Source organism: Nesoenas mayeri (assembly GCF_963082525.1).
Source record: "Nesoenas mayeri genome assembly, chromosome: 1".
In the NCBI taxonomy this organism is placed as follows: Eukaryota; Metazoa; Chordata; class Aves; order Columbiformes; family Columbidae; genus Nesoenas; species Nesoenas mayeri.
In genome coordinates, this window is record NC_137541.1 from 213,373,633 (window position 1) to 213,389,087 (window position 15,455).

The 15,455-nt window shown below is 53.7% G+C and overlaps 1 protein-coding gene across 4 annotated transcripts in view; it reads right to left on the minus strand.

Moving 5' to 3' along the window:
• NUP98 (nucleoporin 98 and 96 precursor) overlaps positions 1-15,455 on the minus strand; it is a 44,151-nt gene that overhangs the window by 3,465 nt on the left and 25,231 nt on the right. For 3 of the 4 annotated variants that reach the window (XM_080338991.1, XM_080338989.1, XM_080338990.1), the window contains 10 exons: positions 12,334-12,510; positions 10,602-10,755; positions 8,752-9,172; positions 7,746-7,975; positions 6,757-7,026; positions 5,904-6,061; positions 4,956-5,099; positions 3,193-3,335; positions 2,093-2,314; positions 467-708 (listed from right to left, as the gene is read on the minus strand). In XM_080338991.1, the coding sequence (XP_080195117.1) occupies positions 467-708; positions 2,093-2,314; positions 3,193-3,335; positions 4,956-5,099; positions 5,904-6,061; positions 6,757-7,026; positions 7,746-7,975; positions 8,752-9,172; positions 10,602-10,755; positions 12,334-12,510 (2,161 nt within the window). Of the gene's footprint in view, positions 1-466; positions 709-2,092; positions 2,315-3,192; positions 3,336-4,955; positions 5,100-5,903; positions 6,062-6,682; positions 7,027-7,745; positions 7,976-8,751; positions 9,173-10,601; positions 10,756-12,333; positions 12,511-15,455 lie in introns of those variants that run through there. The other variant, XM_080338992.1, reaches the window with a different exon arrangement.

A 15,455-nucleotide genomic window follows, 5' to 3' on the forward strand; every position in this document is an offset into this window, starting at 1 on the left:
GTGACTTGCGAAACACCCCATCACGAACTGCAGACACACCTGCCCTTGCAGCTGCAGACGCTTGGAAGCCGCACGATTGCTGGGTCTGGCTGTAACACATCGAGACTGCGGATAAAGTGGCCTGCAGCTGGATGTTGCTCATTATATGCTAAAATGATTATGTAATGCAATATGCAAACGTATAACCAACTGGCTCTTTAGGGTGTGAACGTAGCGATACAATTTTGTATATAAGGGTTGTTACTGTTCTTGCTGGGGTGCTGGTTGATTCCAGCATCCAGGCTTGCGCAACTCTGTAATGAACACAAGGTCTCTGGGTGCTACACCTGGTTCTTTGTACACACGTTGGGTGAAGAGCCCCGTTTTGGAGCAACACGACCCCTTCGCATTCCTGGCCACCCCACGGCCTCCGTTCCTGCTCCGTTTGCTGTTCAAAAGAGGAGAAAAATGAGGAGCGCGGACTCACCCGAGGCCAAGTGCCGGACCACCAGCTTGTGGCACTGGTTCCAGTGCCCGGCCTTGAACAGGAACAGCGCTTCCTTGTGCCGGTCGCCCTCCACGCGCGCCCGGACGGCCTTGGCCTGGTGGATCCACTCGTGCGGGACGCAGAGCCGCTGCGTCAGGAACGTCTCCTTGGCCCAGGACTCGGGGGTCTCGGCGAGCTGGCAGTGCCGGTGCAGGAGCTCACGCACCGACTTCTCCCGCGTGCTGCGAAAAGAAGACGGGGCGTTACTGGAACCCCCCCGATCGCTCTACGATCGCCGGCCCCGAACGCTCTGACCGCAGGATGGCGTGGAAAGTTCTACAATCAGCTGGATTCCTTCAATACGGGCCAGGCGCTGAGGAAAGTCATTGCTAGTGTGATCCAGGCCCTAAAAGTAACGCACAGGCTCGATTTGGGGGTATGGGCTTGGCAAAGATTCTATAGCAATGCGGGAATGGTCACTGAACAGGAAGAGCAGGAGACACCTCCCATTACAGACATGTGTTCTACTGCTCTACAAGTCTAAGACAATCTTTTGTTCAGGGTTTATTCCCCAACAAAAGCAAAACTGCATTTCGGTGATCCCCATGCTTCCTAAGACAGACTTCTGTTCCGCCACAGGGGAACAGTGATGATATTTTGCATTAATGGTGTCTTCAGGATGACTTCTGGAACACAGTAAATGTGCTGAGCCAGAGACAAGGTGCAGCCACAGGGTGTCAAAATGACCATGAGATCATGGAACCAGATTTGGGCTGAAGGCACCGTCAAAGCTCATCCGTTCCCCCGCTGCCATGAGCAGGGACATCGTCACAGCTCAGGGTGCTCAGACCCCATCCAGCCTGGCCTGGGATGTCTCAGGGATGGTTCAGCCACCACCTCTCTGGCCAACCTGGGCCAGGCTCTCACCACCCTCGGGGCAACAATTCCCTACAGCGGCGTTCAGGAGACAGTCAGTGCAACACGACACGATTTAACGTCTACGAAGACGTTTAACTCCACAGAAGTATTCATGCCGCTCTCTAATTCTAGCACACACAGTTTTTAGAAGCAGGATAAAGTTCTCCAGGTGTGCCGTTCCGGTTTAATGTGACAGAAGCCCTGGTGACGTGCCATGGAACAGGCTGCCCAGGGACATGCTGGAGTCACCGTCGCTAGAGCGGTTCAAAAGCGCCACCCAGGGACAGAGCCCAGGGAGCGGCAGCAGATGTGCCAGGGGGGCAGTGGGACATGGGGAAAAGGTTCTTCCCCAGGGGTGCTGGACACTGAACAGGCTCCCAGGGAGGTGTCACGGCCCCAACCTGACCGTGTTCAACAAGGGACTGGACACCGTCCTCAGACACACGGGGTGACCTGCGGGGTGTCCTGTGCAGGGACAGCAGTTGGACTCCATGATCTGTGGGTCCCTCCAGCTCAGGACACTCTGACTCTAGACAAGGTTCTGAGGGACACGGGTTAGTGCTGGAGTTGGGTTATGGTTGGACTCTGTGATCCTGAGGGTCTCTTCTGACCGCAATGATTCTATGTAGTGACAGCATATGGAGGAAATCTAGAAACAGAACACAGTATTTTCGAGAAAAACCACAATAACCCAACAGTCGGACTCACTGTGCGTCGGGCTCGTGCAGCAGGACGAACACAGCCCACTCCCACAGGCCGCGGCTCTCGAGCTGCGCGGCGTAGCTGGCGTTGAGCACCCCCTGGCCCTGCCTGCCCAGGTGGGTGTAGTTGAGCGCCCGGAGCACCTCCCAGAGGTGCCAGCTCAGGCGATAGTCCAGGGGGTCGCACGTCACGCTGCGCGGGTCCAGCAGCTGCTCCAGGTCGTAGTGCCTGCGGGGAAACGGGGCTTGGAACACACAGCTGGTTGTGGCCTCATAGAAACAGAAACCCCTGCTTGGTTCCTTCCTTTCTGCCACCTCCAGTTATTACATGTGGGATCATTTCTGGAAACAAATGGACGTCCATGCAGCGAACAAGATGGCATCGAGCCGATCTAGGCCACATGTGAAGGGTCATGGAAATGTCCTCAACCACACAGAATGGAAAGAAAATTGATGAAGCAAAAGGAGAATGGGAAATTAAAGTGCTTTGTGGAAAGACACGTGAGGTGATAAGTGCCCAAGACAGAAGCCAATCGTGTATTAGCTAGAGAAATGTAAGCAGCGTGTAATCTAACTACAATTATCCAGTATAAATAATGTAACTGCATGATCAGCGGTTTAAAACTATATAACCTGAACAAATTGTGCATTAAATGGCTTCAGTTTATAACTCTCACAGAGTTGCTGAGTCCATTACACATGGGACTTATGTGGATTTTGGGGCTGCTCTAAAAGAAAAATAGGAGCAACTGTTAAAGTCCTTTTGCTCCTCTTTAGAGCCTGCATTGGCCTGTTGCCATCTATGTTCTCCCATAGGTTTCTCAGTGGCTCAGTCTCACAGGCAACTATGGTGAAGCAAGATTACTGTGCTCTTCAGATCCAGAAAACACTTAAAAACCCCAATACAATCATCTCCAAAGCTTAATTTTATCGGCTGCAGCATGACAGTGTCACACCGGCCCAGGGCGTGCACACAAGGCAGATTTTCACTACTCTGAGTGGTTCAGTAACCACTGAGGCTGATTTCACATCCCTGGGTTGGGAATTCAACAAGTCACCCACTGACCAAGACTCTTCTAAATCCTTTTTAGCTATGTGCCCGTTCACCTGTCGCTGTAGAGCTTTAACAAATGGAAGCAGACGTCTCTCAGGGGCCTTCCTCCATTATCGTCGTCTTCAATGACGCACCCGGAATCCTCCAGGTAGGGAGGCAGGGGACAGCAGGCGTATTTTTCACACTCCGGCGTGTTCTAAAAACAACAGTTGTAACAGTAAGTTTAGAGGTGGCGCTCTGGAACCAAACTGTGTTCAGAACACCTTCTGCTGTGGAGCAGGAGCTGCAGCGGCCAGTAACACTCAGCAGCTACACAAGACTAAAAAGCAAAACCTAAACCTGCCAAAGCAGTTTGGGTTTAATTCCATGTCACACTGAGCTCTCAAAAGCCACTGTGGGGAGGTACAGGCAGCTCTCACACCAGAAAAAACATTCCTGAATGTTTGTATGGCTGGAAAACCTCGTATGACTTGATGGAACAAGACGCAGTGGGTCTGTCTCACAGCCCGGGTACCCGAAACCCCCGATGCTGTGCTGGCAGGAGCACCAGCGCGGGGTCTGAAGCACATTCCATGTCCTGCCCGTTCCCAGTTATTCCCATACGAAGTTCTGGAAATGAGCTGTGACCACTCTTCCTCCATCATCGGGCCGCAGCGAGACCAGCCCCACGTCCTAACCCAGCAGCATCACCTGAAGTTCAAGCCACGCTCAAACTAAAGCTTGGTGTTTGACACCATGAACACACCTAAGTATGTTCAAATTGAACAGCGGACATTCCTACAGCATTAAGCACACACCCATTCGCTATGAGACTTGATGCTGTGCTCTTTAGGCACGAAGACCAAGGGCTCAGCTACCTTTAGTTAAATGATTAAACACTTATTTTGTCCTTAGCACGCAGTGCTGAGAGCTCTACGGCGAGCAGGCTTTGCGTAACGCACGCGGCCGCACCGTGGGCAGGACAGCCGTCTGCAGCACGGCTTCCACCTTACGTGTTCTGAGCACCTGGAAACAACCACTGCGAGACACGCTCCAAATAAATCACTGCTGGAACAGCTCCTCAGCTTCTACAGCTCACAAGGGGTTCAACCCTGCCACTTTGCTCCCACTGCAGTGGGGAAGGAACATTCCCAAAGAGATTGGCTGCAAAAACTCATCGCAAAAGCTGTGGAAAGAACAACTGAAACAGCAAACCCAGATGTGAGTCCATCCTCAGCAGCTCTGCAGCGATACTCACAGAGTCCCAGAATGTCAGGGGTTGAAGGGCCCTGGAAAGCTCATCCAGTGCAATCCCCCCATGGAGCAGGAACACCCAGATGAGGTTACACAGGAAGGTGTCCAGGCGGGTTGGAATGTCTGCACAGAAGGAGACTCCACAACCCCCTGGGCAGCCTGGGCCAGGCTCTGACACCCTCACCCCAACAAGTTGCTTCTCCTCTTTCAGTGGAACCTCCTGTGTTCCAGTTTGCACCCATTGCCCCTTGTCCTGTCCCTGGTTGTCACCAGCAGAGCCTGGCTCCATCCTCCTGACACTGCCCCTTTCCATATTGATCCCCAGCAATGAGTCCCCCCTCAGTGTCCTCTTGTCCAGCTCCAGAGCCCCAGCTCCCTCAGCCTTTCCTCACACGGGAGATGCTCCACTCCCTGCAGCATCTTGGTGGCTGCGCTGGACTCTCTGCAGCAGTTCCCTGTCCTGCTGGAACTGAGGGGCCACAGCTGGACACAAGATTCCACAATACTCGTCTGCTCACAGTCTGAGAACAGCACTAGACAGTCAATGGTACTGCCTAAAATCTTTTACTGAACACAGACCCACCTGAAACGCCGACTCGTACATGGCCAGAGCCTTGGAAATGGAAGCCGTGGGAGGCAGCAGGTACCAGAGGTGCACGGCAACGCAGCGCTTCCAGTCCAGCAGCGAGCACACGTTGATGCTCGTTCTCTCCGACAACTGCCACACCTAAAGAAGGAGATCACTGGGTCAAACATCACACAACAGCGGGTGCACAGCAGGTGTGCAGCAGCATGAGGTTAAACTGGGAAATAAAACAGTTCATAGAATCACAGCTGGTTTGTGTTGGAGGGACCTTCCCAGCTCCCTCAGTCCCCCTGCCATGAGCAGGGACATCTGCACAGCTCAGGGTGCTCAGAGCCCCGTCCAGCCTGGCCTGGGGTGTCTCCAGGGATGGTTCATCCACCACCTCTCTGGCCAACCTGGGCCAGGCTCTCACCACCCTCAGGGCAACAATTCCCTATATGCAGACTCAATCTCCCTCCTTTGGTTTAAAACCATCACCCCTTGTCCTGTCACAACAGGCCCTGCTCAAAAGTCTGTCCCCATCTTTCTCATCAGCCCCTTTTCAGTCCGGAAAGGCCACACTAAGGTCTCCTGGAGCTTCTGTTCTCCAGCTGAACACCCCAACTCTCTCACCTGTCCCCAGCAGAGCTGTTCCAGCCTCAGGTCATTCCTGGGGCTGCTCTGGCCCCTCTCCAGCAGCTCCATGTGTGTCCTGTGCTGAGGACCCAGAGCTGGACCAGCACTGCAGGGGGGTCTCACAGAGCGGGGCAGAGGGGCAGGATCCCCCAAACCTGCTGCTCACGCTGCTGGGGATGCAGCCCAGGACACGGGTGGTTTCTGGGCTGCCAGCGCACATTGCGAGCTCACACCCAACAGCCTGTTCCCCTCTCCTGCTGTGGCTGAGCGTCACAGCCTAAACGAACTGCTGCCGAGTCAATGAGAACAGAGCTGAGTAGCAGAACTCACGGGTTTCCCGGCCAGCAGGGCGAAGACGCGCAGCCTGTCCTCCTGGATGAAGCAGTCGGCCTGCAGGCGGTGCCAGTCCACCAGCTGCATGGTGAGCAGGTCGCGCAGGGGCTGGCTGCCCGCCAGCTGTGACAGCAGCAGTGCCAGCCGGTGGTCACCTGGACGGGGACAAGAGCAGCTCAGGGACAGCCGGCCCGGGTACAGTCACCTGCTGAGCAGCCAGGAGTTGCACTACTGGGTCTTGTGCACAATTTCACAGGATCAGAGAGTCATTCTGGATGGAAAAGCCCCTAAGATCATCGTGTCCAACCATAACCCACCCCCGGCACTGCCCCATATCCTGAGAACCTCATGTCCATCTGTCCAGCCCTCCAGGGATGGTGACTCCAGCACTGCCCTGGGCAGCCTGTTCAATGCCCCACAGCCCTTTGGGGAAGAAATTGTTCCCACATCCAACCTCAACCTCCCCTGGGAAACTCGAGGCCGTTTCCTCTGCTCCTGGCGCTTGTTCCTGGGGAGCAGAGCCCGACCCCCCTGGCTCCAAGCTCCTTTCAGGCAGTTCAGAGCTCAGAAGGTCTCCCCTCAGCTCCTGTTCTCCAGCTGAACCCCCCAGGTCCCTCAGCCACTCCATCACACTTGTGCTCCAGCCCCTCACCAGCAAACCGGGACAGGGGGAAAAGACAAAGGAATGGGAAGGACAGAGGATTAATGTAACCTGGCAGCAAGCAGCACATGCACAAGCTGACACAGGAAAACTCTGAGCACGCAGTTACCACCACCTCTCCAAGCTGAAATTCTCTTTTCGCGCCTCCCTTCCTCCTCCCTGCAAAAAGCTGCGAGACTGGGGCCTCACCCGCCAGCTGCGCCAGCCTGCAGGCTTCTCCGATCCTCCTCCCCGTCAGGCAGCTGAACACGGCCTCGATGGGGCTGCCGTGGCGCGCCAGCGACACCTCCTCGTCCACGCGGCGGGCGGCCGTGTCTGCCAGCCAGCGCGAGAAGGCTCTCCTGCGCTCCAGCGCCAGCACGTACTCGCTGGGCTCCTCCAAACTGGCCTCCAGCTCCTTCAGGTTCCCCCAGATGGCTTCGCAGAGGGTCCACGTCAGCAGCCAGTGCTTCACAACCGCTGTCGGGACACAGTTATTTACTCAGCCGGAGCAAAAACACAAAGAACATTTCATAGAAACCACAGAAGCGTTTCTGTTGGAAGAGACGCTCAGGACCATCAAGTCCAACCGTAACCCAACTCCAGCACTAACCCGTGTCCCTGAGAACCTCATCTAAACGCCTTTCAAACCCCTGCAGGGATGGTGACTCCCCCAGTTCCCTGGGCAGCCTGTTCAATGCCCGACAGCCCTTGCCATGAAGAATTTTTTCCTAATATCCGATCTAAACCTCCCCCGTACAACTTGAGGCCGTTTCCTCTTGTCCCATCACTTGCTACTTGGGAGTATGTCTGTAAATCCACCGCTGTTGAGGTCAAGCGGTCATTGCCACACGAGGAAAGAGTCCAGGTGCGGCAGAAGCACCAAGTCCTTAGGATGACGGAGGATATTTCATCCCACGTTTCTTGTGTGTTGTCATCAGGTGTGAAAACACACCAAAGAACGCTTAGAGAGGACTCGTGGATTATAAGCATAATATCTTGAAGGATATCCTGTTAGAAGAAGTCAGCTAGCTCCCCAAATACAAATCACCACGCTTATGAGTCAAAGAACACTGAGCTGCAGCCGATTCTTCTGTTTTATTCACATTTTACTGCCCCGATGCAACCTGAAATTAACCCGAGCCGGACAGCTTTCAGATGCACCGTCGGCACGGTGAAAAGCACCACCCCACACTCACTTTCCGCCAGCGCAGGGTCCTCGGCCGCCTTGCGCACCCAGTGGGCGTAGTCATGGATGGCGGCCACCCCCGGGTTGGGTGCCAGGAGGGGACAGCGCTGGTCCACGTGCACCGTGCTGTGCTGCAGCTTGATCTCCAGCGGGATGAGGTACAGCTGCTGCTCTCTGTCCGCCGGCCGCTGCTCCACGCTCAGCTTCTCCACGTGAACCTTGAAACACGATTCTGAGAGCCTGCAGGGAAAAGGGGGACAAGACCAGGCAGAGATGTTGTGAGTTGTCATGGATTGCTGCAGCTTCATTTTAACAGGAGAGAAAGACAGATGATTTGAGGCCAACAGCTCGGTACAAAGAACCTAATGACACAGTCTGGGGTCCAGAACCAGACTTTGGCAAGTAAACCTCATTGAACTGCGTCCTTCCAGGCCTCCGAAGGCTGTTAGCACAGGCAGCCGCACCTCAGCGCGTTCCGTGAGCACCTCACTGCCCACGGACCAGATACGCTACAGAACAACCACCTAATGAGCCCTGTGGGAGGTTTGAGCGGTAGAACATCCAGCTGCATCCCAGTCCAGCGTAGGGCCGGAGTGAACAGCGCAGGAAAGGTCCGTACGCTGCTCCCCATACAGGCAGAACCAAAGGCAGCTGGGGATTCTGAAACTAACCAAGAAACCTCTGAGGTGCTGCAGTTATCCCCAGGGAGAACGAGCCCATTGGAAGCTTCCTGGACAACAGTTTTGAACTTGCCCTCTTTAACCTTCACTTGGATGACTATTTACTTGTTAACTAAATAACTACTCTTACTACGATATTCCCGTCCTTTGAGATACAGATTGCTGTAAAGTAGCAACCTGCAGGAAATCTCCATTGCTAACACAATCTTGCACCATTTCTGCATATCAAAAGGAACATTCAGCTGAATTTGAAAGAGATATCAACCTACAACAAGGATTCTTTCAAACACAAAGAGAGTGTATGTGAGGATGACCCTGAAGGAAGTAACTACTCACGATTTCGGAGCAACCGGAGTTGGCAGGAACCCGTATTCCACAGGCTCGCACTGTGGATCTTCCGTTTCACTCGAGCTGCTCAAGCGATCTCCAGAGTGAACAAGCGTCCAGTTGGGTCCCCAGCCAACGCGGAAGGAGCGGCCCATGAAGAGCGCCATGTCCATCAGCAGCTTTCCTTTGCCGTGGGCGATGGACCTGTCCCGAGGCACCAGCGCCTGCCGCCTGCGGACACCCACGGTCCTCATGGGCGCCTCGGGGAGTGCCGGGCGCACCGGGAATGCGGGCGCCAGCGGAGACGTCGCCGGCCAAAGGGAGACGGACGCGGGGCTGCTTGTCGTCCTGGCTCCCTTGGGGTCCTGCGCAGCGGCGCTCGGCGGCTGGAGGATTAAGTTGGCGAATTTGGATTGCAGCAGCCCGCCGGCTACGGGGAAAAACAGGCGAGTGAGCAACGCGTTTCTGGTATTTTAAAGGTGTTTCAGTAGTTCTTGATCAGCCAGTGGAAACATTTGCCATGTTTATGGATTTTGATGATCATGTGTAGCTAAGCAAGATTACTTGCGGTACTGAGAACCGCAGAACCCACCGTGCGCTGCCCGATCTCCATCGTCCAAGCTAAAGCATGTGGTGTTGCACTAAGAACAGGACACAGTCTCACCCCCAACATGTGGGGAGAGGCTGAGGGACCCAGGGGGGTTCAGCTGGAGAACAGGAGCTGAGGGGAGACCTTCTGATCTCTGAACTGCCTGAAAGGAGCTTGGAGCCAGGGGGGTCGGGCTCTGCTCCCCAGGAACAAGCGCCAGGAGCAGAGGAAACGGCCTCAAGTTGCGCCAGGGGAGGTTGAGGTTGGATGTGGGAACAATTTCTTCCCCAAAGGGCTGTGGGGCATTGGAACAGGCTGCCCAGGGCAGTGCTGGAGTCACCAGCCCTGGAGGGCTGGACAGACGGACAGGAGGTTCTCAGGACATGGGGCCGGGACAGGGGTGGGGAATGGTTGGACTTGATCTTGAGGGTTAATTCCAACCAAAATGATTCTACGATCTCAGGTGTACCCACTGAATTCAGGAAGCAGCTCCACAGCTGTTCGCAGAGAGCAGCTGGTGGCTGCACCGGCTGCCAATGTCCAGGTGTTGGTAGCGGGGCTGCAGGGTGCTCCCTGGGACAAGAGGCCAGCACCCACGCTGCACACCGCTGCTGGCGCCAGAGCCACCGCAGGTGACAGCTGAGCACACCGGGAAGCGGAGGCACCTCAGAACCAACGTGCAAAGCTCACAGCACCTCCGTGAGAGCTTAAAATGGGCAGAAAATGTCACATGGGCAGGAAGGAAAAAGAGTGAACCCCGGAGGGGGAGCAGCAGGGCGAGGGCAGGAGGTGGATGGAGGTGTCCCCTCCGCTGCTGGGGACAGGATGCGTGTTGGCGCAGGAGAAAGGGTGAGGATGGAGTGAGCCAGGAACCGCTCTGCACTGCGCACAACCCGCTGCCCAGCGCCGCTGGGAGCGCAGTGAGGCTGAGCCTGGGAAAGGGGGGGCAGCGTGGGAAACTGCTGTTTTCGCTTGTCTTTCTCCCTACTCAGACCTATTTTAACAGGCAATGCATTAATTTTACTCAAGTCTGTTTACTAATTACTGTCTCAAGCAAAACAATCTCCCTGCTTTTATCTCAACCCATTTTTCACCCAGTTTTCTCCCCCTGTCCTGTTGAGAGGGGGAGTGAAGGAGCGTGGGTGGGCGTCTGGCTGCTGGCCAGAGCTGTCCCGCCCCCGCTGCGCTGTACGTTCAGCTAGGGGTCCCGTTCTCCCCGTTCATCTCAGAATTCGGCTCGTTTCGGGCAGTATGCGCTTCCTCACAGTACCTGAGTATCTCTTCTGGCCCTGCGGTTTGGAGATGGGGAGCCTCGGCGAGCAGATCTCCTGCGACGTGTCCGTTTTCACAGGTGGCTTCACAGGGTAAGGATCCAGGATCAGGTCCAGGTCATCGTCGTCAGCAAGCAGAGAGGCCTTCATAATCTAAACATGGGATAAGTGGAGGCTGTGAGTTAGAACCGCTGGCACAGCGGCGAGCTGAGCCCGTGGGCCCCGTCCCGCCAAGGCAAGGCTGCTGCTCGTGCCCGAACACGCTCATGCTGCAAGTATTTCAAACCCTGGTGAAGTTCACCCTTCAGGAGAACCAAAAGCAAGGTGGTCAGTTCATGATGACCTTTCACAAACCACTACTTAAATCAGGGCCATGTTTCTTGTTCGGAGGGGTGCAGAGTCCTAAAATAACAATGTTTTCTTAGATTAACTCTACTTGTTTAACCACGAGTGTTGCAGGTGCGTCCCTTTCACAAAATAAAGGCAGACACCGAGCTCCAAGCCCGGACCAGCAACCCCTTTACCTTGTTCCCCTGAGCTGGTCCTGAGGCAGCCCTGGTGCAGGATTAGTTTATCTGATCACATTGCCCATGCTGCAGAATATAGAAATCCGAGTTCTAGCCTTCGGATTGCTGTCACCACTGAGAAGAACCTAAAGATACGTAAATCCTGCCAGTTTTAGGTCGGTCTGCTCACGTAACAAAGATCAGAGTGACTCGGGAAACACCTAGTCACGGAGTGCAGACACACCTGCCCTTGCAGCTGCAGACGCTTGGAAGCCACACGACTGCTGGTCTGGCTGTAACACATTGAGACTGTGGGTAAAGTGGCCTGCAGCTGGATGTTGCTCGTTACACACTAAAATGCTTATATAATGCAATACGCAGATGTGTAACCAACTGGCTCTTTAGGGTGTGAACACAGTGATAAGATTTGGTATACAAGGCCCTTTACTCTCCGTGCTGGTTGATTCCAGCATCCAGGCTGGTGAACTCTAATGAACGACATCTTGTCTGTGTGTGCTCGTTTGTATGCACACCCTGGCTTGGGAAAAGAAGATGATTTACACCTCTGCATTAAGCTTTTCATGGCTATAAAGGTTTGCCACAGAAAATTAGAAGCCTAATGTGCAAGTTTTAATCATGCTACTGACGAGAAGCTGGTAAATTAATGTATACTGTGATTAGGTTACAAAGGACGTACCCATCATTAACCCACTGCCATGAGCAATGCTTTCTGACCATCTGCAAAATCAGGGGGTATCTTTCAAGTTTTAGATCCTTCTGCGTGACAAGAGGGAGAAGATGAAGTAATAACACTGTTGGGTAGCAGAGTGCTTAGCTTGTGTTTGGCTAGTAATTAACAGGTGCATTGTAAGTAAGAAACTAAACAATTATAACTAACATCATCAATTATTTTTTAGTACAGATGTATTGCATGTCAAAATTATCAAAAATTGTAATGCATATGTAATAATTATGTGAATATAAGCAATGCGAGAGTGTCCAGGCGCTAAAGCACCAACGGAGGATGATCCCAGAGCTCCAGCGCTGGTGAAATAAAGAATGGGCTGAACAGCAGAACTGACTCTGCCGTTATTTCACCGTTTCACTATAGGTGTGAGGTGTTGTTTGTTACAAGCTGCTATATAAATACTCCTGGGGAGGCAAAGGGAGGACTTGGTGAGAGATACCAGGCAGCCCTGGCATCCGGAGGGGACCCGGCGCTCACCTGCAGGACGTGGGGGTTGACGCCGAGGCTGGAGGCGATGTGGGTGGACGCGGGCACGGCGTCGGGCTCCTCGGCCGCGCCGGCCTCCGCTGGCGCCTCGCGGGGCGGCTCCTGGGTCACGTCTGCCATGTCGCTGTCCAGCTCCACCACCCGGCCCAGCTGCTCCACCTCTGGGCTCTGCGGACACAGACACACAGTACACGTCAGTCAGACCCGCGCAACAGTCAGACCCGCGCGTCACCATGGTCACGCAAAGAGTGTCCAATGGTTTCAGCAATCACCTGCAAACGAGGCGGAGCGCTCCCTCGCTTGTGTCAAGACTCCGCATTAAGCTTAGGGATGGATATACACAACCTATTCCCGGTCTCTTCAGAAGCGTAAGGCAGGAGCGCAAGGCCCAGCGAGGAGCGGTCACGGTTTCGTGGTGGCCTCCTGAAGGTTACCACGTCCTGCCATTCGGTTTGAAAGACTATTCTTCTGCTCTCCATTTCCCAGGTGACCAACAGAAACTGTGCGTCCCACCTTCTCCCTCCAAAAGCCACCAAAGGCGAAATTCCTGCGTCTGAGTCCAAGCGGGGACGCGGCAGGAGCCTGAGCAGCCAGTCTAACAGCAGCGATGGCCGCGTCAGCGTGCACTGTCACCGCCGCCTCGGGAGCAGCGGCACTAATACCCACTGCGCTTCCCCAGCTGGGACGTTGTACAAGCTAAAAACATGGAGCTCATGTTCCACAAAGAACTCAATAGGAGCTGGAAGTGGACATGCACCCCTTCACAAGGCTGGGCCACAGGCTGTGTGCATGCAAGAATTCATTTGCAGCTACGTGTCTCATCTCCACCTCTAGTCCCGGGCAGGAGGAACAATTAACATAACGATTTTCCTGACGGTAACAACACGGCTCCACCTCTGTGCTGACCTCTACATGTCTCCAAGTGCTTAAGACAACATTCTAGCTCAAGCGAGGCCAGAAAACCTTCGGGCAGCACCTACATGGAGCAGCCGCGAGGGTTCGGCTCTGACGCCGTCCCCACCTCTCCTGCCTGCTCTGCTGGGCATGGGGACGGTCCAGGAGTCAACCAGCCTGTGCCGTGGCAGCTGAACGGCCCTGGGGAGGCTCGCTGGGCTCCAAGCCCAGCCCTGGGCTCAGGGCGCTGCTTTGGCTCGGTTTAACCGCCCTGTGGCTCAGGTACGAGCATCCCGGGGCAGAGCCACCCGTGCAGCTCTCGGTGTGCGGGAGCCGCACTCAATCACGTGAAGGAATTGAAGCGCGTGTTGAAACGGCTGTTTCTTAGCTCATTAGAATCAGCCAAGAAACATGATGAAGGTTGTCAGAGGGGGCAAAGAAAACCAGACCAGGGTCTGTAGAGACAGAACTCGAGGGCAGACCCAGGAGGAGCCTGGGCCAGCGGGTTCTGCGTGCGCCTGCAGCACCTCAACACATTTGCAAGTAAAATATAGTTACAAGCGCAAAAGTTTCACTACTCCCTTCATTGTGCTTTAATGCGGCCAGGTCCCTGGCGTAACTATTTCCCATGGACCTTGAAACATTAATAAATTCATTAATATTCAAGCTAAGGAAGGGAACAAACCCACAAAACTCAAGTCTAGATCCTAAATGCTTCCTACAGACCAAAGAATAGGATTTTCAGACGCTTTACACACCAAGAGCTCAGCAAGTTTTTAAGCCGTGCTATGCTGTTCCTCCGAGGCTGGGAAATTAGGTATTCTCCCTGTTTTCAGAAACCGAAGCCGTTGGTAATGGTATGGAAGTCAAGGAGGTTAATTAACCTCGACACGGTTTTGCTAAATACATTAGGATCTGTAAGAGAGGATGAATGAATCACACGCATTCCCAAGACTTGCGGCTGCCCGAAACATCAGCTCTGGTCCCATTCATCGAAACAAGAAGGAAAATGAAGGAAAACTGAAAGGCACCGAGGCGAACGGACGCACCGGAGCTGCGGCCGGGGCTGCTCCAACCTGCGTCGAGATCACAGAACCGGAGCATCGCGCTGGTTGGAAAAGACCTTTAGAATCATGGAGTCCAACCATTACCCCAACACTGCCAAGTGCAGCCCCATGTCCCCAAGAACCTCATCTCCACATCTGTTCCACCCCTCCAGGGATGGTGACTCGTGTTTTTAGAGGTTGTAACTAAATCACAGACTATTAAAAGCAATTCCCAGTTGGCTTCATGTTTTCCTGCTACACAAATTGTTGTTTTGCACAAGCGCCAAACGTGATTTGTCACGTCTCCCGACACTACGGACAGACCCGTGTCCGGAAGGGCTGTCACCCAAAGCCAACGAAGAGATGGGGCTGGAATGTCTCCTGGTTTCTGAAGGACTAGATCTAGTACAAAAAATGAAGCAAACAAACCCCCAAACTAAAATACACCAAGAGAAACAAGCGTTGGACCCGTGTGACAGTCCTGCATTTAACGCTGCTTTTCCTGCTTTGCCTTCGGAGATGCAGAAATAAAACTGGGATAAAATAAGGTTGTTCTGCACTTGCTTTCTGACTTGTGATAAGTCACTTGGCAAAGATGTCGGTACTTGGCAAACATTTACCGTGAGCGGCTGGCACAGAGGACATTCCACCCCGGCAGAGGCCGGACGCTTTCCAAACAGCCCGCAGCAGCTCCTCATTTAGTGGGGCAATATCCACACTAATTACATCCCCAAAATACAAGCGGACTAAACTTTAACAATCCCGGTTTGTGGGTTTAAAAGGAAATTGCCATTAGATCTGAAGGCGTTACCACTAAGCTGGATAAGCTGCTCCCCTCCCCGAGCGAGGCGGGTACTGCTGAGGATGCTCTATCGATGCTCTGGGATCAATCACACCCTGCGCAAACACACTTACAGACCCGCCAGGTAACAAGCCTCAAAAAAGGCATTTTAATAAAGTAGAGCACATTCTTCAAATATAAAGCTGACAGTCTCACACACTAAACGGTGGTCAAGTCAAATTAATGCACAATGTTGTCAAGGCAGGCAGCACAAGGCCTTGTAATTATAGTTATATACGTTCAATATTCACAAAACCAAGTTTTCTTAAGTGGTGCAAACACACCAAATTCAAGCAAATTTGCACAAGAAACAAGGGTTTGAAGCCTTCCCA